General features: G+C 36.2%; 1 protein-coding gene across 1 annotated transcript in view; it reads left to right on the top strand.

Moving 5' to 3' along the window:
• Positions 1 to 27132, top strand: part of LOC103208537 (centlein-like) — a gene marked incomplete at its 5' end in the record, with an annotated part of 460544 nt that overhangs the window by 365964 nt on the left and 67448 nt on the right. Inside the window, 5 exons of the mRNA XM_007954241.2 lie at positions 7712 to 7903; positions 17462 to 17559; positions 19182 to 19308; positions 21000 to 21137; positions 21716 to 21901. Coding sequence (XP_007952432.2) covers positions 7712 to 7903; positions 17462 to 17559; positions 19182 to 19308; positions 21000 to 21137; positions 21716 to 21901 — 741 coding nt within the window. The remainder of the gene's footprint in view (positions 1 to 7711; positions 7904 to 17461; positions 17560 to 19181; positions 19309 to 20999; positions 21138 to 21715; positions 21902 to 27132) is intronic.

The following is a 27132-nucleotide window of genomic DNA, read 5'->3' as shown; positions in this document are numbered from 1 at the left end:
AAGATTCTATGGGCAAAATATTGAATAATGCAGGAAACATCAAAAGAAGATGGAAGGAATACACAGAGACACTATACCAAATAGAATTGGTCAACATTCATCCATTTCAGGAGGCAGCATATGATTAAAAACCAATGGTATTGAAGGAATAAGTTGAGGCTGCACTGAAAGAAGTGGCAAAGAACTAGGCTCCAGGAATTGATGGGAATATGCATTGAGATGTTTCAACAAACATGTCCCACTGGAAGCACTCACTCGGCTATGCCATGAGATTTGGAGGACAGCTACCTAGCCAGCTGCCTGGGAAAAATCCATATTTGTACCCATTCCAAAGAAAGGTGATCCCACAAAATGTGGAAATTATCGAACACTATCATTAATATCACATGCAGGTATACTCTTACTAAAGATAATTCAAAAACAGTTGCAGCAGTATATTGACAGTGCTCCCAGAAATGCAAGCTAGATTCAGAAGAGGATGTGGAACCAGGGATATCATTGCTGATGTCAGATGGATCTTAGCTGAAAACAAAGAATACCAGAAAGATATTTACTTATGTGTTATTGACTATGCAAAAGTGCAGTGTGGATCATAACAAATTATGGATAACATTGAGAAGATTGGGAATTCCAGAACACTGGATTTTACTCATGAGGAATCTGTACATACTGCAGGAGGCTGTTGTTCAAACAGAAAAAGGGTTACTGCATAGTTTAAAATCAGGAAGGGAGTGTGTCAGGGGTGTATCCTTTCACCCCTTATTCAATTTGTATGCTGAGCTAATAATCCAAGAAGTTGGATTATATAAAGAGAATGTGGCATCCGAATTGGAGGAAGACTCATTAACAACCTGCGGTATGCAGATGACACAACTTTGCTTGCTGAAAGTGAGGATCACTTGAAGCACTACTAATGAAGATTGAAGACGACAGTCTGCAGTATGGATTACACCTCAATATAAAGAAAACAAAAATCCTCACAACTCATCCAGTAAACAGCTTCACGATGGATGGAGAAAAGATTGAAGTTGTCAAGGACTTCTTATTACTTGGTTCTACAGTCAACACCAATGGAAGCAGCAGTCAAGGCATCAGACAATGTATTGCATTGGGCATATCTGCTGCAAAAGACCTCTTTCAAGTGCTGAAGATCAAAGATGTCTCCTTGAAGACTAGTGCCTAAGGCATTTGACTGCTAACCAGAAGGCTGGTGGTTCAAATCCACCAGTCACTCCTTGGAAAGAAAGTTTGGCAATCTATTTCCATAGTGATTCCACCTTGGAAATCCAAAGAGGGGTTGCTATGAGTCGGATCCGACTCAATGGCAGTGAGTTTGAGTAACCCAAGCCATTATATTTTCAGTCACTTCTTAATGCATGTGAGAGCTGGACAGTGAATAAGAAAGACTGAAGAAGAGTTGATGTTTTCAGTTGTGGTGTTGGAGAAGAATGCTAAGAGTACCATGGACTGCTAAAAAGACTAACAGATCTATCCTGGAAGAAGTGCAGTTGGAATGCTTCTTGGAAGTGAGAATGTCCAGACTTGGTCTCACCTACTTTTGTCATGTTGTCAGGAGGAAACATTCCCTGGAGAAGAATATCATGCTTGGTAAAGTGGAGGGTCAACGAAGAAGGGGAAGGTCCTCAACGAGATGGATTGACACAGTGGCTGCAACAGTGGGCTCAGGTATAGCAAGGATTATGAGGCTGGCACAGGACTGGGCAGTGTTTCCTTGTGATGTGCATAAAGTTGCTGTGAGTCAGAGACGACTCAATGGCACCTAACAACAACAATAACAATCTCTTTTACTTTAAATCTGGTAACACAATTATTAGATTACAGTTCTTAAAAATCACAACAATAAGATTTTTAAATTACTACCTTATTCAAGTGTATCTAGGCTAGGGCATCAATTGTACTTAGCTTCTAGGACATATTTAATAAAACAGATCAAGGGGATTGATGGGAGGTAACTGGCTCTACTTACCATTTACCAGACCAGCAATTCCCATAACTTCAAATTCTGCTTCTTTGAAGTACTTAATGTAGTTATTATATAGTTCTAGGTTATAGACTGATAGCTTCCTAAAGGCAAGGGCCATAACTCTGTTATTATCATCGAATACACAAAGCTAGTAGAGTGTCCTAACAAATACCATGTGTAAAATGAATGAAGGATAGATAATGAGTTAGGTTCTGAATCTAGATACTTCCTAACCACATACTTCAGATAATTTTGCCATGCAGAACAAAAGTGATTTGTAGATGAAGTCCTATGTCAGAACAAAGGAGAGTAGGACAGAGACTTATTTACCCCTTCCATGGGATTCCACCATCACTGTTCAGAGTAGCAAAAGAAAGCTCCTGGCCATAGTGACTTTTTCATTGGTGAATAAACTACAAGTTGAAGATCTGGTCCAGGCAATTTGTACTTTAGTGCAGAAAATGAACAAGTTTTGTTTTGCTCTTTTTTAAAAACAATATAGAAGTAAAATTAAAATTATGGGTAAGGAAAGTAAACTGAAACCAGGATTAGGATAAATTACACATTATGAGGTCCAGATACTTGTTCGAATATATGTGGCAGAGTGACAGTAAGGCAGCAAGGAATAGCATCGAAACAGAGGTTTATTTTTGACAAATTAGATTATTAGTTTCCTCTGCTACAAAACAAATTACTACAAATGTAGTGGCTTAGACACAACAGGCAAATTCATTTCCTCACATTTTCCATAGGTTAGTTCAGCGTGGCTTAATGGGGTCCACTGCCCAGGGTCAGCTAGCCACAGTCAAGGTAGCAGCAGGCCCCTGCCAGCCTTTCTGCAGTGCAGGCTCCTTTTCCAGGCCCATGTGTGTGTTGGAAGAACTCAGTTCCTAGTGTTTGCAGGACTGAGGTCCCCATTTTCTTGCTGATTGCTAGCCAAGAACTGCTTTCATCTTCTTGAGGCCTCTCCCTTAGAATCTTGCCTTGTGACTCCTCAAAGGCCCTCTCATAATGGCCGCTTCCTTCTTCAAACCAGCAGGAGAATATCTCTGACCTCAGAAAAGGCTCCGTAACTTGATGAGGGACCAAGTATAAAATGCCTTTTGTCATAAAATTAATGTAATCATGAGAGTGATATCCCATTATATTCACAAGCCCCACTCATATACAATGGGGAGGATAGTATATTAGACCATGAGTCATTGGAGGTCATCTTAGAATTTTGCCTACCATAGGACTCATCTCTAAAGAATAAGTGCCCTAATTCTTTTCTTGTTCCTTCTTAAAGTCTTAGAGGGTTCTTTCCTTTTCAGAGACTTAATGTTATTTTAGTGTATATTTAAATAAATAATGACTAGTATCTCATTCTAAAATTTTATAGTGTTCAGTTCTATTTTATAACCTTTGGTTAGAATAATTGATTACACATAAATCAATACAAAGCTCAGTAGTTATTCCCACTGAAGTCAGTTTCCCATTGAAATAGACTTTTAGAAGATTGTAGAGGGATTGCATTGCTGGGGATGTAGAGTCAGAGGAGCACACCTGCCTTCATTGAGCTTGTAGCCTAGTCAGGACTGTAAATTCAGATCAAATAACTGTGACCTAAGACAAAGTAACATTTATGACATGGGAGAAATTATAGTAATGTTATATGCATATATTAAGAAAAGCTTTAAGACATTTCTCAGATTCTGTAGGGAGCTCTGGTAGCATAGTGCCTAAGGCACTTGACTGCTAACCTGAAGGCTGGCGGTTGAAACCCACCAGCCACTCCTTGGAAGGAAGATTGGGCAATCTACTTCCGTAGTGATATCACCTCAGAAACCCAAGGAGGGTCGCTATGAGTCGGGTCCAACTCGACAGCACATAACAGCAACAACAGATTCTGTAAGGCATTTACAACAGATAATAATGCCACATGCTTAAAATTTACCAAGTGTTGTCAGGTTTTTTTTTTTTTTTAAACTTTTCCCCCAAGTGACCTTCATTAGGTAGGTGTCTTGGTTCTCTAGTGTTGCTGTAACAGACATACCACAAGAGGGCAGCTTCAACAAACAGGGATTTATTCTCTTACAGTTTGTTGTTGTTTTGTTGTTATGTGCCATAGTTTAGGAGGCCAAAAGTCTGAGTTCAAACTGCTGGCTCTAGGGGCTGGGTGAAGGTCCCTGGATCTTGGGCTTCACCTCTGCCTGCTGTTCCATGCCCCCTAGAACTGGAGGTTTTTTCTGATTCACTCATCTGCTTGCTGCTGAGGCTAATGAACCCAAGACTGACAGGTAAAATGGCACAATTCCAAGATTAGCAGACAACACAGCAGGGCACTAATTAAAGTCCAGGAATAATCCCAAGATTGGCAGGCAACACAGCAGGCCACTGAAATAAAGACTTGGCTAAACACAGGATCTACATGTGCCAAAAAGCTAGAAATCTTTCTCAAAGCTTCCTTAAATACTAGAAGCAGGCCACACCCCAAAGGTAACGCCCTTTCCACTGATTAAAGTCTCACAGCAGATTCCACCATGGAGGAAATTACAATCTCATCATGGGGTATAACTCCATCTAGCTGGCAAGCCATTCAACCATAGCCCAGCCAAGTTGACACACAATCTAAACTACAAAATAGGCAAGCATCATTCCTCTTTTTAAATGAGGAAACAAAGGCTGTGTGCTTGTTGCAGGCCCAGAACCAGAAGACAATAATGATGATTCTTTGTCTATATGTGTTTTATGCTTATTTCTGTTTGTAACAGGGCTTAAATGTCTTCAAATATGTAATTGGAGATGAAAAGTAACAATATAAAAACAGGAATGAAGTTGATGATAAAAAGGACAAATAAAAACTCTAATTTATTGGCAGATGTTACAGCACAATCTCTTTCACAAAAGTAGTTTTCTCAGACCAAACCAAGAGGAAGGAAAAGAAAATTATTTACCATTCTTGTCTCATCTATATAACATTTCTCAAAAAAGAAGTAGAATTCTTAAACTCAGAGTAGTAAGTAATAGAGCCGTAATTATTTGTCCAAAACTCTGAGGGATAACCAGAGGTAGCTACTGATGGAATATATATCATGACAAGCATTTAGGAATTAATATATCTTGGCAAGCATTTAGGCAATATTGATCTCCATATTTCCTCTATTTCAAAAACAGGTGTTCTATTGCATTTCTATACATATATAGTTAATATTGGAACTGTTTTAAAGATTGTAGGTTTTAAATATTTTATCAAAATATTCTACTTTAGTATGTAAGTCATTATGTTTACTGTCTTCATAAGTGTTTTCATTTAATAAATTTTTATGTTATATTTAACTTGAAATTTACATATATATGTGTTTTAGAGAAATATATTTACTGACTTGTTCTTTCTTCAATGAAAGACACATTTATAGTGTCAGGATCTGCCAGTGTGGAATGAATAGATAGGAATCTAGTGGCATGCAAGTTTCACATATGTGAAAATCCACCCAGGACTGTTCATAGTAAGAAAAGTGCCTCCTCAAAGGCTAATCTGTGTTGCCTGAGATTCCCCCCAGAATCTTAGTCATGAGTTGTTTTACCAAATTCTAATCTCAGACAGTCTAACTTAGATTTAGAGCCTTAGCTTTAGGACTGAGAAATACTCTGATGTGTATTACTTGTACAAATGCCTGATTAATGGTATATTGTTAATAAAAATTGTGTTTTAATTTTTATGGTGATAAGCTAATAGATTATAAATACAAGCTGAAAACATATGTATACTACAGGTAGAGTGACATGTTGAAATCTGTCTTTGGCTCTTACAATATCTACAGCATTATTGTAGATACTAGTATAGATACATTTACTTGTCTTAAGGCTTTAAAAGGCACAACCTTGTCTTAAGGATTTAAACTCTACGAGGGTTCATGGTTGAACAGGCACAATGTTTGGGAGCTAAAAGAATGGAAATGGAGAGGAGACTTTGCTGAAGAAAAGGGGAAGAACAGAGGAGGCTTTATGAAGGAGAAAATATTAACCTTCCCTTTTCAAGGATTGAGAAGTTCAGCAGAAGGGACCACCATGGAGAGTCATCAACTAGAAATGGCAGGCAAACCTGGCTTCAGGTGAAGTCTGACTGAAATACAAGTTGAAGCTAAACTTTAGAGGGAGAGCCTTATCATTCACAACATCTGTGCTTTATTCTGTTGAAATGAATGAATCCTGAAGGGTTTTCAGTAAAGTAATTAAAGGCCAGCCTTGTTTTAAGAAGTGCAAAAGATGGTGTGAAGGTAGGGAAATGTTGAGGGGAGGGGAAGGGTTACTGCAAGAATCTTAGTGGATAATGAGTGCCTATATTAAGAGGGTGGCAGAAGGTGATGAATATAAGAAACATTACATGATTTAGAACTTGACAATTGTTTGGACATAGACAATTAGTGATAAACAAGGAAGGCGATGGACTCAAGCTTGGGTAACCAGGAAGACTGTCAGGATTAATAAAATTATGACTTTGGTTTTAGTATTTATTATGAGGTGACTTTGGGATAATTCGTGAATGAGTATTTCCGAAAATCTGTAGAATCACACCTTTAAATCATAAGAACTTTCTAAAAATATAACCAGGAAAATAGTTTTTTTCATAGAAACATACTTTTTTAATTTCACCAAAGTATAGTTTAATCTCAAATGTATGAAGTCCTGTTTTTAAATTATCTGAAATATTTATATTTAGTAGTTATGTACAGATACAATGTAGTTATGGATTTACTGGTAAAGTTTTTAGAAGTCGTGCTTAAATATATTAAAACTTAAATAACTTACTATGTGCCATGTTTATATTACGATATACATAAGCCACATCTTTTGCTGTTTAATTAGAATTCATAAAAAGTCTTTTTTTTTCCCCTCAGAGATTTCAGTACCATTTCATCTAATTGTTCCTTATGTTAAATTACCATATTATAAGCTTCTTTGGAATAATAAAATAGTAATGCAGGTTTCTCTTTTAAGGAGCTCTGGGTTGTTACACTGCTGTAGCTTGGTGGCATTCTTCTTACTACAGATTAGTGAATAAGAAAAGCTAACATATAGTTACTTTTACACACTTTCATAAAAGCAGTATGTCATTTACTAAAATGTGTATGTTATTAAAAAGTCAACTGTGAGGAGTTTAGTGTGAGTCTACCTCGATACTACAAATAGGATTTGTCAGCTATCAGTCAGGTGCATAAGACTGAGTACATTTGTTTGCAGGCTATTTATTTGAACTAAATCCCTAACAAGCCTTGTCTGCTAATTGGACTTAACATTTATGTTGCTAAATGAGAAGTGTTTTGGCTGCTATGTAGGGTGGTAAGACCTACCCAGTGGAATAAACAACTAACATCTGTTATCCTGTCCTGCTCCAGCTTTGCTTTACCGGTTAAGTACATCAGCCCTGAAGTCAAGGTTATCAAATAAAATGTGAGTCTCTGGCTCATCCATGTCTATGTGGAGGGAGAGAAATAGCACATCATGAGTAAAGACCAGCCAACCAAAAGCTATTGAGGACAGCTGGTCTGTTTTGTTTTAACCTCTGTAAGTTTAGCAACCTTAAGCAATAGCCAATAGAGGTTATAATGTTTTATAATAACCATTTTTTATAATAAATTCCGATCTTTTCTTCAGCATTTCCCTATCTTTAGACTTTTATGCTGATAACTGTTAGATTAAATATAATCTTTTATAATATATTTATCTTTATTTTCTTTACAACAGAAGCTAAATTTGGATTTGGCTGATCTTCGGAAAGAAAAAGAAGATCTATTAAAGAAATTAGAGTCCTCTTCTGAAATCACAAGTTTGGCTGAAGAAGTTTCTCAGATAACAGTTCCACGGATACAGGTTACAACAATAGGCCCTTCCAGGAGCATGGATTTGGAAATGAAGCAACTACAGTGTAAACTAAAGGTGATTATAGAGTTTTTTAAGCATGAAAGCATATATTAAGTAACAGAATCCTCAAGGACATGTTTATACCAATTCTAATTCCATATAAATTGTAATATAAATAATGCAAAAACTATAAATACTACATTCGACCACCTTATTCAGTTTTAGCCTGGTAGATTCTTACCTGCTTATGCATATATTCTCATTTGGAAAAAATAGCCAGATCCTCTGATATCCTAACTTAGTAATTGATGGAATCTGGCCATTATCGTTCAGTTCCACTATTCACCTCTCTGCTCTCCATTCCTCCCTACACTTAACAGAGTTCCTTTCAGACATGTAATGTATAGGCATAAACAGAATCACTTTCTTCTCCAGACTTGCTGTTTTAATTTTCGTGGTGGTTGAAGGTGGAGGGGGAAGTTGGAGCAGGGGGAAAAGAGGCAGAGCAAAGGTAGGTTCATTAAAAAGCTCTCAAGCAAATTAAACCTGAGAGGGAGAATAAAAACTTGTCTTCCTTTTGTTTATAAAGAATTGTATCTAAGTTCAGGTGATTCTTTCAACTACTTTAAAGCCTGGCTTTAGTATAAACAGAATTGTCCTATAAGAAACAGGATTCGTGAGTTTTAATTAGAAAACTCACTTTTTTTGCCACTTAAAACAAACTCATTTACTCCTCACATATTTGTTTTTTGGTAGGGATTTCTAGTTGGAAGCTAAGAAGACCGTGTACATGGAACCATAACTCTACTGAGAATCACCAGAAAGAAACATTTGATTATAAATGCAGTGCACATTAGAAATGGAATAACCTTAACTATTAAGATGGCTTTGCAATATTGAGTTGTCAAATAGACTCAATTTTTAAAATTTAAAATATGATAATATAAACTCTCCAGTATTATCTTTCAGTGAAGGATTATGCAAATCAAACCAAACTCACTGCCCTTGAGTCAATTCTGACTCATAGAGACCCCCATTGGGTTTCTAAGGCTGTAAATCTTTACAGAAGCAGACTGCCTCATCTTTTTCCTGTGGAGCAGCTGGTGGGTTTGAACCACTGACCTTTTGGTTAGCAGCCAAAATCCATAACCACTATAACACCAAGGCTCCTGAAGGATTACTAATAGTATAATATTTAAAGTAAATTAATATATCAGAACTTATAAATATTTTGCTTTTTAATAAGGAGATATGCAAACTGACATTGATTGGAATGGTTTTTGAATACCATCTTCTTCAGAAAGTTTTAATATGGGGAGACTACCTCAACCACAGTATTTTAGAAGGTTAAATACGTTAGATACTATGAGAAATAACAAAAAAAAGAGTTGTGCACATTTGGGTACATGTATCTTCTTTTAAAATGTGTTTTTGTCTCAGAAAAAAAGAATAAACTGTGTAACTTTGAACCTTTCAGTGTTTAGGTTTCATATTCAGAGGATGAAACCATTGAGATATTCTTTGATCTTAACCACCACAGAGACTTTAATTCCTAGTTCTGGGAATTCTTCTTATGTTTAAGTCTTCATGATCCTAACATAACTTTATTTTTCACCAAGATAAAATAGAATGTTAGACATTAATGCCTATTTTGCCTTCTAAAATTTTGTACATTGTTAATAGTTTTAAGTTTATCTATCTTTTACTTATTTGATTTTACTTACTACAAATAGTCTAACATAATTTTGGTAATACCAGGCCCATGTGAGTAAATGTAAGTTGTTTACATTATGGTTTTCCGTGGGATGCATTTTTCATCCATAGATCAGTCTCTCTGGCTTTCAGGGGAGTGAGGACTAAAGTTAGGAAGGTGAGACTGAAGAGTTTACCTAAGCAGTTTAGACCACTGCTTACAGTTAGTGGAAGTCACATTGTCCATATTGAGCCTGGAGTCCTCAAATACTGACTAGGCTGCAGAGAGACAAAAAGGATAAATCTTTACTTTTGGCTTGTTTCATGTTTTAATATGGAAGTTTCCTGGAAGACTAGGTCCCTTAAAGTATGTAATACTTTCTGCTACTAATATTTCTCTTTTGATACCAGACTGCTAATTTGATGATTTTCTAAGAAACCATTTATTTTCCAGTTGATGTTTTTGTTAATAGGAAAAAATTGGTTATATTTAAATCTATCAGAGGTTTAATCTATTAATACATTTTTTTTTTATTTTATACAGTCAGTATTAGACTTTTCTATGTAATTTATTATGTATGTTTCTCAGATGTCCCTGGATCATTCAGTATCATTAAAGTACTAGTATGCATTTTGTGTCTTCGTCTTACCTACATTAGACATGCTTCCTCAAGTTATCTCACTTCATGTAGACAGATAATAAAACACTTAAGGATATTTATATTACTTCCAGTAAATGATACATACACCAGTTGTTTATATTTAGTTTATTTATAGTTCTTTATAAATCTTGTCTGAATAGTACTCCAATTATATTTGTGATTCTTTGGCTGTTCAACAGAGAGTCATTCCTTTGGTAGGTACCATGTTTCCTCCCAGTTTCTAAATAAGTGAATAATAAGAAAGTTTTGCTTTTTTTTTTTAAAGGTTTTAAAAAAACCAAAAAAAACTACTGTTTCTTTATATGTAATATATTACCAGGATGGTCCCAGATTCTTTATGAATATTAACTCATTTAATCCTCATTTCAACCCTTGGAGATAGGTTTTAGTATTAATCTCTAGTCTGAGGTTGATAAAACTGAGACACACATAATATGTTACTTGCCCAAGGTCACGTAGCTACCAGATGGTAGAGCTGAGAGTAGAACACATGTCGTCTTGTTCCAGGGTCCATGCTCTTTATCATTACATTGTGCAACTTAACAACAACAACAAAAATTTAGTTTAGGTAAGCCCTAACCAGTATAGATTCTTACCATTTTGACACTTTTGAAATATGCAGTTTACACTAGATTTTAAGTCTTGCTGCAGATAAGTATTATGTAGTGTTGTTGTTGTTGTTGTTATGTGCTGTTGAGTTGGATCCGACTCACAGTGACCTCTCCTTGGGTTTCTGAGGCGGTATCTCTATGGAAGTAGATTGCCCAATCTTCCTTCTAAGGAGTGGCTGGTGGGTTTGAACTGCCAACCTTCTGATTAACAGCCTTAGGCACTGCGCCACCAGAGCTCCCATTAGTATTATGTAGTAGGATGTGGGAAAGAATCAGAAGACTTGGGTTTTAATTACTTTTCAATCACTAGCTTCTTGTGGTACGGGAAGAAGAGACACTTCTCCAGATGTCTAAAACAGAAATAATACCTTTCTGTCCTGGTGGCGTAGTACCTAAGGCACTTGACTGCTAACCAGAAGGCTGGCGGTTCAAACCCACCAGCCACTCCTCAGAAGGAAGGTTGGGCAATCTCTTTCTGTAGTGATACTGCCTTGAAAACCCAAGGAGGGGTCGCTGTGAGTAAGGATCAACTCCATGGCAGTGAGTTTGGTTTTGGTTTTATCCATGTCATAGAGTTGACTTTAATGATGGGGGTAGAGTAAAGCTTTGGGGACCTTTATTTGCTGATGTGCCACAATGCAAAATAAGAAGAAACAGCTGAAAACATCCATTAATAATTGAAACATGGAATGTACAGAGTACGAATCTAGAAAAACTGAAAATTGTCAAAAATGAAATGCAGTGCATAAAGGTCGATATGGACTGGTATTGGCCATTTTGAATCTGAGAGATATGTGGTCTACTATGCCAAGAATGACAAATTGATGAGGACTGGTGTCACTTTGATCATCAAAAAGAACATTTCAAGATCTATCCTAAAGTACAATGCTGTCAGTGATAGGATAATATTCATATGCCTACAAGAAAGACCAATTAATATGAAAAATATTCAAATATATGCATCAACCACTCAAGCCATACATGAAGAAATTGATGATTTTTACCAATGTCTGCAGTCTGAAATTGACCAAACATGTAACCATGTATTGATAATTACTGATGATTAGAATGCAGAAGTTACCAACAAAGAAGCATAGATAATTGGAAAATATGGCCTTGGTGAAAGAATTAATGCCAGAGCTCACATAATAGAGTTTTGCAAGACCATGGAATACCCAGAAATCAAATTGACTACATCTGTAGATAGAGGCAATGGAGAAGCTCAGTATCATCAGTCAGGACAATGCCAGAAGCTGACTATGGAACAGACCAACAACTGCTCATATGCAAGTTCAATTGAAGCTGAAGAAAATAAAACAAGTCTATGAGAGCCAATATACAACCTTTATTATTGTTGTTGTTATGTGCCGTCGAGTCGGACCTGACTCACAGCAACCCCTTTTTGGGTTTCCGAGGCAGTATCACTACGGAAGTTGATTGTCCAACCTTCCTTCTGAGGAGTGGCTGGTGGGTTTGAACCACCAGCCTTCTGGTTAGCAGTCAAGTGCCTTAGGCACTATGCTACCAGAGCTCCTAACCTTGATTATATCCCACCTGAATTTAGAGACCATCTGAAGAATAGATTTGATGCACTGAACACCAATGACCAAAGACCAGATGAGTTGTGGGATAACATTAAAAACATCATACATGAAGAAAACTAAAGGTCATTAAAAAGACAAAAAAGGAGGAAGAGACCAAAATAGAGATCGGAAGTTACTCTAAAACTTACTCTTGAAAAGAGAATAGCTAAAGTGAATGGAAAAAAAGACATGATAAAAGAGCAGAACAGAAGATTGCAAAGAGCAGCTCAAGAAGACAAAATCTATTATTATAATGAAATGTGTAAAGACCTGGAGTTAGAACACCAAAAGGGAGGAACACTCTCGGCACTTCTCAAGCTTAACTGCAGAAAAAGTTTAAGTCTCAAGTTGCAATATTGAAAGATTCTATGGGCAAAATATGGAATCATAGAGGAGGCATCAAAAGAAGATGGAATACACAGAGTCACTGTACAAAAAAGAAGTGGTCAATGTTCAGCTATTTCAGGAGGTGGCATATAATCAAGAACCAATGGTATTGAAGGAAGAAGTCGAAGCTGCATTGAAGGAATTGGCAAAGAACAAGGCTCCAGGAATTGATGGGATACTCACTGAGATGTTTCAACAAATGAGTAACCCTGCTGGCATTTTTTCCCTTTCTTGTCTATTTAATGACCTCTTGCTTTCTTCATGGATGGTGTTCTTGATGGATGGTGTTCTTGATGTCATCCCACAGTTCCTTTGGTTTTCAGTCATTGGTGTTCAGTGCATCAAATATATTCTTTAAATTCAGGAGGGATATTATCAAGGTCATATTTTGGCTCTTGTGGACTTGTTTTAATTGTCTTCAACTTCAATTTGAACATGCATATGAGCAGTTGATGGTCTATTCCACAGTCAGCTCTGGGCCTTGTTTTCTCCATTGCCTCTTGCTACAGATGTTGTCAATATGATCCCTGTGTATTCCATCTGGTGACGTCCACAGGTATAACCGTAACTGATGTTATTGAAAAAAGGTATTTGCAATAAATAAATTGTTCATCATGCAAAATTCTATCATGCAGTATTCTATCATGCAATCTCCAGTGTTATTACTGTCACCAAGGCAATATTTTCCAACTGCTGGGAACTCTTCTTTGTATCCAACTTTTGCATTCCAGTCACTAGTGATAATCAACACATCTTGATTGCATGTTCAGTCAGTTTTAGACTGCAGAAGTTGGTAGAAATCTTCAATTTCCTCATCTTTGGCTTTGGTGGTTGGTGTATAGATTTGAATAACAGTAGTATTAATTGGTCTTCTAACTTCTAACCTATCACTGACAGTGTTGTACTTCAGGACATCTTGAAAGAATCTTTGTGATGATGAATGTCATACCATTCCTCTTCAATTTGCCATTCCTGGCATAGTAGATCATGTGGTTGTCTGATTCAAAATGGCCAAAACCAGTCCATTTCAACTTGGCAGTTGACTGCTAACCAGTAGGCTGCCAGTTCAAATCCACCAGCCACTCCTTGGAAGGAAGGTTGGGCAATCTATTTCCGTAGTGATACTGCCTTGGAAACCCAAGGAGGAGTCGCTGTGAGTTGGGTCCAACTCGATGGCACATGGCAACAACAACAACAATGCCTAGGATATCGATCTTTATGCATTCCATTTCATTTTTGGCAACTTCCAGTTCTCCTAGATTCATAATTTGTACATGACATGTTCTAATTTTTTATGGATGGTTGCATCTGTTTCTGTTCATTTTGATTTGTACCACATCAGCCAATGGAGGTCCTGAAAGTTTTACTCTATCCATATTGTTAAGGTTGTCTCTATTCTGAAGAGTCAGCTCTCCCCCAGTCAAAGTATGAGTGCCTTTCAACCTGATGGGCTCATCTTCTGGCACTATATCAGACAATGTTTCAGGGCTATTCATAAAGTTTTCCAGTAATATATCAAACAGTGTTTCACTGTCATTCATAAGGTTTTCACTGGCCAATTGTTTGAGAAGTGGATGGCCTCTTCCTTCTTCTGAGTCTGTCTTAGCCTGGAAGCTCAGCTGAAACCTGTCCACCGTGGGTAACCCTGCTGGCATTTTGCAACACCAATGGCATAACCTCTAGCCTCACAGTAACATGGAAGCCAAAACAGGGCAACAAACTGACAGACAAGTTCATCTCCCTTAGTTGTTCCTAACCCCTCTGTGCCCCTCTGCCTCGGGCCCCAGCCTTAAAATAGAGCCTACCCCAAGCAGACAGCAGCCCTGGAGCCCCATGCCTGCCTACCTTGGGCCCCGGTCTTAAAATAGAGCCACCCCAAAGTGAAAAGCAGCCCCCAAGTCCAATGCCTGCCTACCTCAGCATTTCTTGTCACCTAAAATACAGCCTTGAGTTTAAACACAGAAGGGCTCAAACAGCTATCTTAAAATCCATCTAATTTACTCCATTGAATATTCAATATTCATTGAATACTCAATATTCAATTGAAGAAAATTGTCATGCTTCATTCACTTCCTGCATTCCTTTACTTTAAACACAAATCTAGTAAGTATTTACATTCTCAGCAGAAAACTTCTTAAAAGTAGCACTTTAAAAGCATGCCATTCTAGGGACAGGATGATTGTTTTTAGGTAGGAATATTGACAAGTAAGAATTTATAGCCAAGAGATTGATAGAGAGGAAATAAACAAAAATATTAAGGTAAATACAAAATTAGAGAAACACAGCAGTCTGGGACCATTTAGAATAAGAGTAAGTAGTCATTTATATCACAATAGTCCCTGGGAGAATCACATGTTACAGTGATAATATATGTTAATATAACATACATAATTAATATAGTGATAACACTGCATAATATAATAACACTATATTTAAATATCCCTATTAGCTTAGCATAATCATGGATATTTATATTTTTAACTGAATGAACAACAACAAAAAACTCATAGCCGTTGAATCAATTCCAAGTGATGGTGACCCCCATTGGTTTTCCAAGGCTGTAAATCTTTACAGAAGCAGACCACCTCATCTTTCTTCCATAGAGTGGCTAGTGGGTTAAAACAACCAACATTTTGGTTAGCAGCCAAATGGCATTACCACTACACCACTGGCGCTCCTTGTTTTGAATGAAAAATAGAAAGTAAATTATGTTTAGAATACCCTGCTGAAGAAAACATATAAATATATAATCATGTAATGTATTTGTTAACATTTACATAAGAAATGTTTTGTTGCCAATTATTTAATGATTAAAGCAAGGGCTTCAGTTATCTGGTATAAATTCAGTAGTATGGAACATTTTATTCTGGTCGTGCTAGAAAATAGACACTATCCATCAATCCAAATGTAAAAAATACAGTTGAAATTTACCTTGTATTACATACACATTGGAGCAAAATTTATGACATTCAATAGTTACCATACCTTGAACTTTTAAGAAAATTTACATTTCATATAAAAATTAAAATGATTTTAAACTTTTTAAGGAGCCCAGGTGGTACAGGGGTTAAGGGCTTGGCTGCTAACCAAAATGTCAGTGGTTCAAACCCATCAGCCCCTCTGCAGGAGAAAGATGTGGCAGTCTGCTTCTGTAGAGATTAAAGCCTTGGAAAGCCAGTGGGGCAGTTCTACTTTGTCATATAGGTGTGCTTGCTATGAGTTGGAATCCACTTGACAGCACTGAGTTTGGTTTTTTTGATTATGAGATTTTTAAAATCTTACCTACTGAATTTGACTCATATTTATGTTGTGTGATTAATGGTTTCATCTCTTATTTTTTTTTAGCGTAAGTCAAACAGTTAAATCTGAAAATAGTTCTAATAGAAACAATTGAAGTTTCTAGAAAAATTAGCAAGATAATTGCTCTAAAAATTAAAAAACATAATTTATTCTATTTTTGTTAGTTTAATAACTTTTAAATTTAATAAACGAAGTAATGTGAGTGTGTCAACACTATCTTGTAAATGGAAGAACTAAAATACCAAAAAGACCAAGTGACTGGAACTTGAATCAAAATTGAAAGTTATGTTCGCTAACACTGTACTTGCTATCTCTGGCTCCTGGAATCTGCAAACAACAAACACCACAAAGCTGTTTTACTTAGAAAAACTAATACAAAAAAACAAACCAAACTCACTGCCATGGAGTTGCATCCGACTTACAGCAACCCCTCCTTCGGTTTCTGAGGCAGTATCACTATGGGAGTAGATTGCCTAACCTCCCTTTCGAGGAGTGGCTGGTGGGTTTGAACCACCAGTCTTCTGGTTAGCAGTCAAGTGCTACAATGATTAGAAATACATTCATAATAAAAGTAGTATTTTTAATAAGTTCAAGAATATTTAGTATTCATAAGGTTTTCTGTTATCTATTACTGTTAACACACCATCTCAAAATGTAGCAGCTTAAGTCAGTTGACTGGGCAGGCCTTTTGCTGGTCTCATCTAGGTTCTTATATGCCTGCATTCTTCAAAACCAAAGATTTAGCAGGGCTCATAGTTCTGGCAGTTGGTCTGCTGGCTGTCAGTTGGTGGGGTGCCTTAGTACACTGCCACATGGTCTTTCATTGATCTTTTTTGCAAAGCCATCAGGGCAACATCCAAGAGGGTAAAGGTGAGAGGTATGAGGCCATAAGGTGCAGGATCTAAAAATTACATCATATTCATTTCTACCATATTCTGTTGGTTAAAGCACATCACAGACCAGACCAAATTTGAAGGGTGGGGAAATGGATTTTACGACTTGTTGGGAGAAGCTGTGACCATATTTAATCTGTTATAAGTTTTTATTAAATCCACCGTTAGTTTTAAGTGATCTTATTAAACTACTAAAATAATTAACCATATACACATTTTTCACAGAAAATTCCTACTTCCCATAAACATATTTAGGGGGTATGTTCTTTGTAATTGTTATGTGATTGTGTTCCTCTTTGGTGTTTTGGTACATTACATAAAAATTTTAGCATTACTATATTAACTCTATTAGGACATTGAAAATTAAGCGCTTAAAAATATGAAAATTCATTTTAATTATAACCATAATTGCTCTTCTGATAATGATAATAATAGTAATCTGATATTTTAATGCTTTTAGGCAGAGATTGAAAGGTGTATTTGAATTTGTGTATTTTTAATCTAGAATGCAACTAATGAACTCACTAAACAGTCATCAAATGTGAAATCTCTGAAATTTGAACTTCTAGCAAAAGAGGAACACATAAAGGAAATGCAAGAAAAGTATGTTCTTCATAGTTCTATCCGTTGTATTTGGTGCCACCTAGTGGCAGTTAACTCTATTAAATCTTGCACCCCAAGAAACACTGACATGTTAAAATTTGGTTCCCTTCCTTAGTTCATGTTTAAGTCTATGTAAAATGAAAATTTAAGTTATATTACATGTATAGTTGTACACTGCAAGCTAATTACTAATTTTATTAAAGAATATTTACAATTAGATTTAATATATCAAATTAGATTTTCCTTCTTAAAAGTAAATATATTTATTTTCAAGAAATAAAAATTAAATGCCCTCAAGACTATGGAAAACAATTATAATGTGGCAGTTATTTGACCACAAAGATATGTGTAGATTAATAATGAATTAATGATTAAGTTAATAAAGTTGAGAACAAAGGAAACTTTTTTTTACTTAAAACAAGAGGATATAAAAGTATATACTTTGTGTTTATTAATAAAAAATGTTTTTAAAACTTTATATCTGATTGAATCAAAATAACTTTCCTTCTATATCTTTTATAGTTCTACTAGAGCTTAGGTGATAACATGTTTAGATAGAATTCTAGTCTGTCATTGATAAATTTAAGATACATATATCTCACATACATATATGCATATTGTATAAAGATTAAATAAAAGCAATATTAATAGAGAAAACTGTGAAATAAAAGGATTGGTTAATTAAAAAAAAAGAAGAACATCTTGGGGCTTATTTATAGATTAAGAAGCAGTGTTGCTTATTGGTTTACAGTGAGGACTGCAGAACAGTACTCTGAATCCTGGCTTCTCTACCCACCAGCTTTGTGCCTCAGTTTAATAGTATGAAGTCATAAGGTTCTTAGGAGTGAATGAGTTAACGCAGATAAAGGACTTAGAACAGTGCATGGTACATAGTAAACACTTTTTATACTTAATATTTTATCAACCTAAGCTAAACTGATATAACAGTTCAATCTCATGATATTAATAGAAAATTTTCTTGACATTACAAGATTTTCCATTTGTTTATTAAAGTATGTGATTGTTTCTTACCAGTCTTAGGCTTTTTGATTATCTCACAATATCATTTAGATTTTTCTTGTTGTTGTTGTTATGTGCCATCGATTTGGACCCAACTAATAGCGACCCCTCCCCTTGGGTTTCCAAGGCAGTATCACTAGGGAAGTAGATTGCCTAACCTTCCTTCCGAGGAGGGGCTGGTGGGTTTGAACCGCCAGCCTTCTGGTTAGCAGTCAAGTGCCTTAGGCACTAAGCTGATTTTTTCTTAGCTCTGCAAAAATGTAATTTAAATACGATTGTTTTATGTTTTCATAAATTGTATTGATCTTTCTCAATTCTCCTTTTTCTGATTTATTGTGTGTGTGTGTATGTGTTTGTGTGTATGCCATAAGTCAACTAGACTATAGATTTTGTAAATACTCAAATTATTAATAAATGTTTTAATGTACAATAAAATGTTGATACTCTGTTAATTTTTTTTTTTTACCAATTTACTGTGTTAGTAACTAGAATATAGCATTTAAAAATGACAGCATATATAATACTGGATAATACATAAAGATATCACCACTTTTAAAATGTTTTCTATCACTCTTGATAAAATGTCTTATTTTTCTTTCAAGAATGTCTCGAATGGAGAGGGATATAACTATGAAAAGACATTTGATAGAGGATTTGAAATTTCGACAGAAAGTACACTTGGAAAGTAATGAGACTATTAATGAAATGCTAGAAAATCTTGAAAAAAAGGTACCAGTTTTTCTGTTGGCTGACAATAAAAAGTCACTTCCCACTATTATTCATTTACTTAACTTGAATATTCGATCTTAACGAATTCATAGAAAATGTTCATATTATAGAATATATGTTGTTGTTGTTATATGTTGTTGTTGTTATGTGCTGTCGAGTTGGCCCGGACTCATAGCGACCCCTCCTTCTGTTGCCGAGGCAGTATCACTACCGAAGTAGATTGCCCCACCTTCCTTCCGAGGAGTGGCTGGTGGGTTTGAACCGCCAGCCTTCTGGTTAGCAGTCAAGTGCCTTAGGCACTATGCTACCAGAGCTCCTGTTACTTACTTATTTACTATAAAAGTACATTATTTGTTTTAGAATCCTAGACTTCAAACTCTGATACACAACATAGGCACATTCTCATATTTATTTGTAAACATTCTTGAGAAGATAAGTTTAATTTTTCAAATCTTTAACCTCCAAATATTTATGGAGTAGCTAGACTTTATTCAGTATTTGTTTTATTTAAAAATATACCTTATAATTGTATCATCAAGCATATATTTCTAAATGAAAGGGTCACACGAATAGATATTGTAAGTTCTTTAATCAGTGTACTTTTTGGCATGTGTGTGTACTTTAATTCAGTGTACATGGGAAAGGAGTTGTATTTAAAAGAATTCCGTGGTACCTGACCCCATGTTAGATATCAACAATTTGTTGATTTGGGGGGAAAAAAAGAGCTGTTGATACAATTGATGAAGTACTTTGAGCTATGGCATTCATTACATGTTGTCCACTTATGAGACTGTATCTCCTTTGCTTTACTTGTTGGAGATAAAAATGAATTTAAGAGAAAAAAAAATTCTAATGAGCAAGACAAATGCATAGGGATTTACTTTCTCTTTCTTCTCCACATACCCATGGAAATTATAATTCCTACAGATGTTTTTCAGTATTGTTCATTTTTTAACTTCATTAATCATTTCAGATATAGTCTTAGAATCTTTAGTGGCATTAAATTGAAAAAGAAAATCAGTTTTGTCTGTTTTTCTTTAAAATGTATAACACATATGTTTCATGACTTACTATAATTTTATCTTGAAAGCACATGTTACAACTAAAATTTATCTATTGCCTGGCTTGTTTAAGCATCAAAAACAATTATCTCCTGTCTAAGGAAGTTCAGGATAGTTTTAACAAAACCAAACTGCATCATCCTTGAGTCAATTCCAAATCACAGTGATACTATACGACAGAATAGAACTGCTCCATTAGGTTTCCAAGATTGTAATCTTCGTGGAAGTAGACTCTCATGTCTTACTTACTCCCATGGAGTGGCTGGTAGGTTTGAACCATCAACCTTTCGGTTAGCCATTGAGTGCTTAGCCATTGTGCTACCAGGGCTCTTTGTTTTAAAGGCTATGTAGTTAAAATTGATAGTGTGTTATTAGGTGGAAGACTATATATTAATTATTCATATATTCCTTTGTGCAATTTCTGGTTTTGCCATTGATTTAAATATTGTTAGTCTTCTTTATATATAATGAGTTCTACAGATCTTAAAATACTTCAGTTTGATACCATTTATGAGAAAATAAATGGAATTAAGCTCATTCATGAATTCATTTGGTCCTCTGTTGGAATAAATACAGAGTCCTACTACAATTCCTTTAGTGATAACAATTGCCTTTATACTTTTACTATAGGTGAAGACATTAACTGAAGAGTGTTCCAACAAGAAGGTATCAATTGATTCACTAAAGCAAAGACTTAGTGTTGCTGTAAAAGAGAAGTCACAGTATGAAGAGATGTATCAGAAAACTAAAGACGAGTTAGAGAAAAAGGTACGCTTTTAGAACATTTTAGCTTAGAGATGGAATACAACAATGATTTTTCCACTTTTAAGTTGTCATTTTTTCTCCTAAAAGCTATGCGCTACTTAAATATTTCGGATAACTGCAGAGAACACTTACATCTCTATATGAAATACTCAGATTTTGTTTAACTTTAATGATAGTGCTATATAAGAGAAGACACATGGGAGTAGTGTCTGGATAATTTCTAATAAATAAAACTGGTGTTGAAAACTGGCATTTATACAAATAGATGTATATTTTGTGGGTTCACCTAAACTCATAAACTATTTTTCTTTGATACATGGGATCTTTTGATTTAAAGTAGTTTCCATGTCTTTAACTATTCTCTGGTTTTTTTACAGCATAATTTGATTTTGGTGATAAATAAATGTAAATATATGCTCAGGATATCTTGTTGAAAATAAGGACAACCATTAATTTTACTAAAAAATTAATGCATATATAGATTAAAGGAGGAATACAACCATTTTCTAATCTGACATATATAGTTCTTCCAACTCTGTTTATGAAATATTTTTTATTCCATGATTACTGACATTTTTCAGGATCTCAGGCTTACTATCCTGGCATCGAAAGTAAATGAGACTGAATCTGCAATGGCAGAAATTGAAACAGCAGCAGCTAAGCAACTTCAAGGATTAGCATTGCAGAGTGAGCAGGTCCTGGAAGGTGCACAGAAAAAGTTGCTATTAGCCAATGAGAAAGTGGAAGAATTCACCTTATTTGTGAAGGTTTGAATTTTTTGCTGTTTACTAACTAGTACTTCTCTTTAGGCAGAGCAGGCAGTGGCCTGCTTCAGGTGATTTGGGGAATACTCTGAAGGGTCCTTTCTGCATTCCCAACCCACAAGCATCTTTATCTTGCTTCCTTGCCACATTGCTTAACATTTCTACATGAAATGTTATTCTTAGCGTTTGCATTAAAAATATGTTCTCCACTGTTAATATTCCTTTCTTAATATCAATGTAGTTATCAAATTTTAGTAATCCAAGTAGTCAAGACAGGTTTTAAGATGAAAAAATTAAGTCATTTCTACCTACCTTCCTTTTGAAAATCATTCAAACTAGAACAGCCGGAAACTTGCTTCATGTTGAAGGAAGCTAGGAGACATCTGAACCCCAATCCACAAATTAACAAGATAGGGAAAGGATAGAAGAATGGTCAATGACTTAACAGAACAAAGGGAAGGAAAACTGAAGTGTCTGTAGCAGGTGTACCATTTAGAAAGTATCTGACTGCTGGAAGACCCCAGAAAGCTTCAGAAATTGACTGCATACAGAACCACTAAAACTGAGAATGGTGGATGGAGGGGCAGATGTGAGGCTAAAACAGATAGTGGGGTAAACTTCTGATTTGTATTCTTATCCCATAGTTTGGCCATACTTCTCCCTTACTTCCTCTGGAGAAATTGCAGAGAAAAGGTGCTAGATTCAAAATTACCAGCCCTGAGAGCCAGAAATTTGGTGACTGGCGCCACCTCTATTCACCTCACTATGAGTTGACACCATTTTTGCAACTTAATCCATTTTTCTAAGAAAGGGTCATCAGCAAATTCATACCAAAACCAGAAACATTGCAAAGACTCAGTGTTTGGATCTTAGTGCAAAATCTTCATCTTTCTCTTTCTTGCATATATGGCCCTAGGACTAGATGGGAATGTGTAGAAGCCACTGTGTATGGCAACGTACCATCAGTAATTTCCTAAATGCTATTGCGTTTGATCTAAGCTTACACCTGGCTTTAAGACTTTCCATAATTGAACCCTATCCTGCTTATATCTAGTATTTTTTCTGCTAACTTTGACCCCTACTATGATCATTCTTGCCTTTGCTCAAGGTCTCCATCTCACTTGAAATGCCATGCCCTCTTTCTGCTCTCCTTCACATTTATCTCAGTGCCTTTCTCTTTCACGGGTCCTTTCTTTAAGTCGGAAGTGAAACGCATAGAGCTCAACTCTGCCACTTACTAGCTGTATGATCTCAAGCAAGTTGCTTAATCTTTATGTGCCTCAGCATCCCCATCTAAAGAATGAATGTGGAAGGATGGAGCCTTCCTGAGGTGAGGATTTTAGAAACTTAACACAGATAAAAAGCTCAGAACTGTCCAATATGCCAGAAGTACTGTCAGTTATTATCATTAATAATAGTCATATGGTTCATATTTATCTCCCATACATTTATTCTGTGTACCACACAAATTAACGTAATTGTAAACTTGTAAATTTTTATTTTTGTTTCATTAGATTATAGCTAACTTGAGGACAGGGATATTGACAAGCATTATCCCCAGAGTAATGGTGCACATTATAGGTCTCATTAAATTTGTAAACAGTTGATATCATACATACTTCAAGAAGGGTCTTGGGCATGTGTCACTACTCAGATTGAAAACTGTGAAAGCAACAACTACACACATTCCTTAATGAGCATAAAGGACATGCATAGTTTCTACATCAAACATTATGATCACCAGGACTCATTCTCTGAGAACTTATTAGAGTATCATGCACATAACAGGATTTAATAAATATTATTAGTAGATTTAATAGTAATAATGTTGTTGTGGCCCTGTTGTGGAATCTGTGTTCCCTTTAGTCTTTTCATTTATTCATAGGATACAACCAGATTATAGAAGAGGTGGAGTAGCCATCTGTTCTAGATCTAGGCTTGAATATGGAATTTTGCCCTGGGGTAAAATCAAGTGCTTTGAGCATCTGGGCTGAATATATGTGGCAGAGCTGAGGCTTTGAATACTCCTAATAACTGAATAAATCACACAAGGGAAATTTCTAGAAGTATTTGCTCAATTTGACTCAGCTCTGATATAGGCTCGTTAATATGATTGTCTGTAAGAGTCACACGCCAGGCTTTATCTTTTCAAAGGTTTTTGTTAGTTCTGAAGTAAATACCAGCTAAGGAACAATGTTTAGCTGAAAGCTTAAGTGTTTCTTTCCAAAAACAAAATAAATAAACTCATTGCCATTGAGTCAGATCCAACTCATAGTGACCCCTTCTTGGGTTTCCGAGGTGGTATCTCTACGGAAGTAGATTGCCCAGTCTTCCTTCCGAGGAGTGGCTAGTCAATATGTATTTCTTTGGTAAGATTTACTGAGACGTTTGGGGCATATGAATTTCTTTAATGAAAACATTTGTGAACATTATTATTTTATTTTATACACTGAAACATGTGAAAGCTGGAACTTGAGTAAGGCAGAAACTTGTCAGAGAAGTAAAACTTAAATATTTTCCACTAAATAGAGAGCAATAGAAAGTAAAGACTGCATCCTGTCAAAGGTGGAGAACTTGGGAGACCTGGAAGAACAAGACAGTCTTGTCAAGGTCTGGCTCTCACAGATATCAGATACAATAGTTAATAATTTGGCACTGATCTTTTCTCTTAATTATTCATTTTAAACAATTCTATGATGCAACACTCCAAGAGGCAGGAAATGTAGAGGGAAAAGGAAAGGAAAGCCAGGGTGTCCAGGAGAGAGCAAATAAGTGGCAGATCCAGGCAGGGACCAGGCCCCAACACCCAGGCGGCAGGAAGAGTGGAAGGGAAAGGAAAGGAAAGCCAGGCCATCCAAGAAAGAGCAAGCAAGTGGCAGGGATCCAGCTAAGGGGAGGGTGGAGACTAAGGGTGACAGACTTGTCTGTCGGTTTGTCGTACCGTGGTGGCATGTTGCTGTGAGTCTTGAGTCTGTGCCACTGGTTTTTGAAACACCAGTGGGGTTGCACATGGTGCACAGGTTTCGGTGTGGCTTGCAGACTGAGACAGACTAGGAAGAAGAGGCCATCCACTTCTCAAGGAATTGACCAGGGGAAACTTTATGAATAGCAGAGAAATACTTTCTGTTACGATACTAGGCAATTATATGAATAGCCCAGAAACACTGTCTGATACAATGTAGGAGGATGAGCCACTTAGTTGGAAGGCTTTCAAAATATGACTGGGAAGAGCGGCATCATCAGTATAGAACCAACCTTACTGATACGGATAAAGTAAAGCTTTCGAGACCTCCATTTGCTGACATAGCATGACTCAAGTTGAGGAGAAACAGCTGCAAACATCCATTAATATTCAGAACATGGAATGTATGAAGTATGAACCTAGGAAAATTGGAAGTTGTCAAAAATGAAATGAACTCAAAAATTGTTATCCTAGGCATTAATGAGCTGAAGTGGACTGGTTTTGGACATTTTAAATCAGACAACCATATGATCTACTATGCTGGGAATGACAATTTGAAGAGGAATGGCATAGTATTCATCATCACAAAGGATATTTCAAAATCTGTCCTGAAGTACAAAGCTGTCAGTGCTAGGATAATATCCATACGTCTAGAACGAAGACCAGTTAATATGGCTATTATTCAAAGTTATGTGCCAATTACCAAAGCAAAAAATGAGGAAATTGAAGATTTTTATCAACTTCTGCAGTCTGATATTGACCAAATGTGCAATCAAGATGTGTTAATTATCACTGGTCATTGGAATGCAAATATTGGAAGCAAAGTAGAATCACCAGTAGTTACAAAATTTGGCCTTGGTGACAGAAATAATGCTGGAGATCGCATGACAGAATTTTGCAAGACCAACGAATTATTCATTGCAAATACCTTTTCCAACAACACAAACAGCAGCTATACATTCGGACTTCACCAGGTGGAATACCTAGGCATCAGATTGACTACATCTGTGGCAAGAGGCGATGGAAAATCTCACTATCTTCAGCCAAAACCAGGCCAGGAGCTGATTGTGGAACAGACCATCAACTGCTCATATTCTGTTTCAACTTGAGGTTGAAGACAATTAAAACAAGTCCATGAGAGCCAAAATATGACCTTGAATATATCCCTCCTGAATTTAGAGACCATCTAAAGGATAGATTTAAGGCATTGAACACCAGTGACTGAAAACCAGAAGAATTGTGGGATGACATCAAGAACATCATCCATAAAGAAAGCAAGAGGTCATTAAAAAGATGAGAAAAAAAGAAAAGACCAAAATGGATGACAGAAGAGACTCTTAAACTTGCCCTTGAGCAGAGAGTAGCCAAAACAAATGGAAAAAATGACAAGATAAAATAGCTGATTTCAAAGAGTAGCTCGAGCAGACAAATCCATTTACTATAATGAAATGTGCAAAGACTTGGAGTTAAAAACCAAAAGGGAAGAACACACTCGGCATTTCTCAAGCTGAAAGAACTGAGGGAAAAATGTAAGCCTTGAGTTGCATTATTGAAAGATTCTATGGGCAAAATATTGAATGATGTAGGAAGCATCAAAAGAAGATGGAAGGAATACACAGAGTCACTGTACCAAAAAGAACTGGTCGATCTTCATCCATTTCAGGAGGTCCCATACTATCAAGAACCAATGGTAGTGAAGGAAGAAGTCAAAGTTACACTGAAGGAATTGGTGAAGAACAAGGCTCCAGGAATTGATGGAATACCCATTGAGATGTTTCAACAAACGGATACTCCACTGGAGGCACTCACTCGGTTATGCCAAGAGGTTTAGAAAACAGCTATCTGGCCACCTGACTGGAAGAGATTCATATCTGTACCCATTCCAAAGAAATGTGATCCCACAGAATGTGGAAATTATCAAACAGTATCATTAATATCACACAGAAGATCTTAATAAAGATAATTAAAAAATAGTTGCAGCAGTATATTGACAGACAACTTCCAGAGGTGCAAGCTGGATTCAGAAGAGAATGTGGAACAAAGGATATCATTGTGGATGTCAGGTGGATCTTGGCTCAACTCAGAGAATACCAGAAAGATGTTTTCTTGTGTTTTATCAGCTGTGCAAAAGCATTTGATTGTGTGGATCATAACAAATTGTGGATAACATTGAGAAAAATGAGAATTCAAGAACACTTAATTGTGCTCATGAGGAACGTGTGCATAGACCAGGACGCTGTCATTTGAACAGAACAAGGGGACACTGCATGAT

The sequence above is a fragment of the Orycteropus afer genome, unplaced genomic scaffold (genome assembly GCF_000298275.1).
Source record: "Orycteropus afer afer isolate SDZICR_OR568_19922 unplaced genomic scaffold, OryAfe1.0 scaffold00450, whole genome shotgun sequence".
NCBI lineage: Eukaryota > Metazoa > Chordata > Mammalia > Tubulidentata > Orycteropodidae > Orycteropus > Orycteropus afer.
This window is presented reverse-complemented; position numbering and strand designations above follow the sequence as displayed.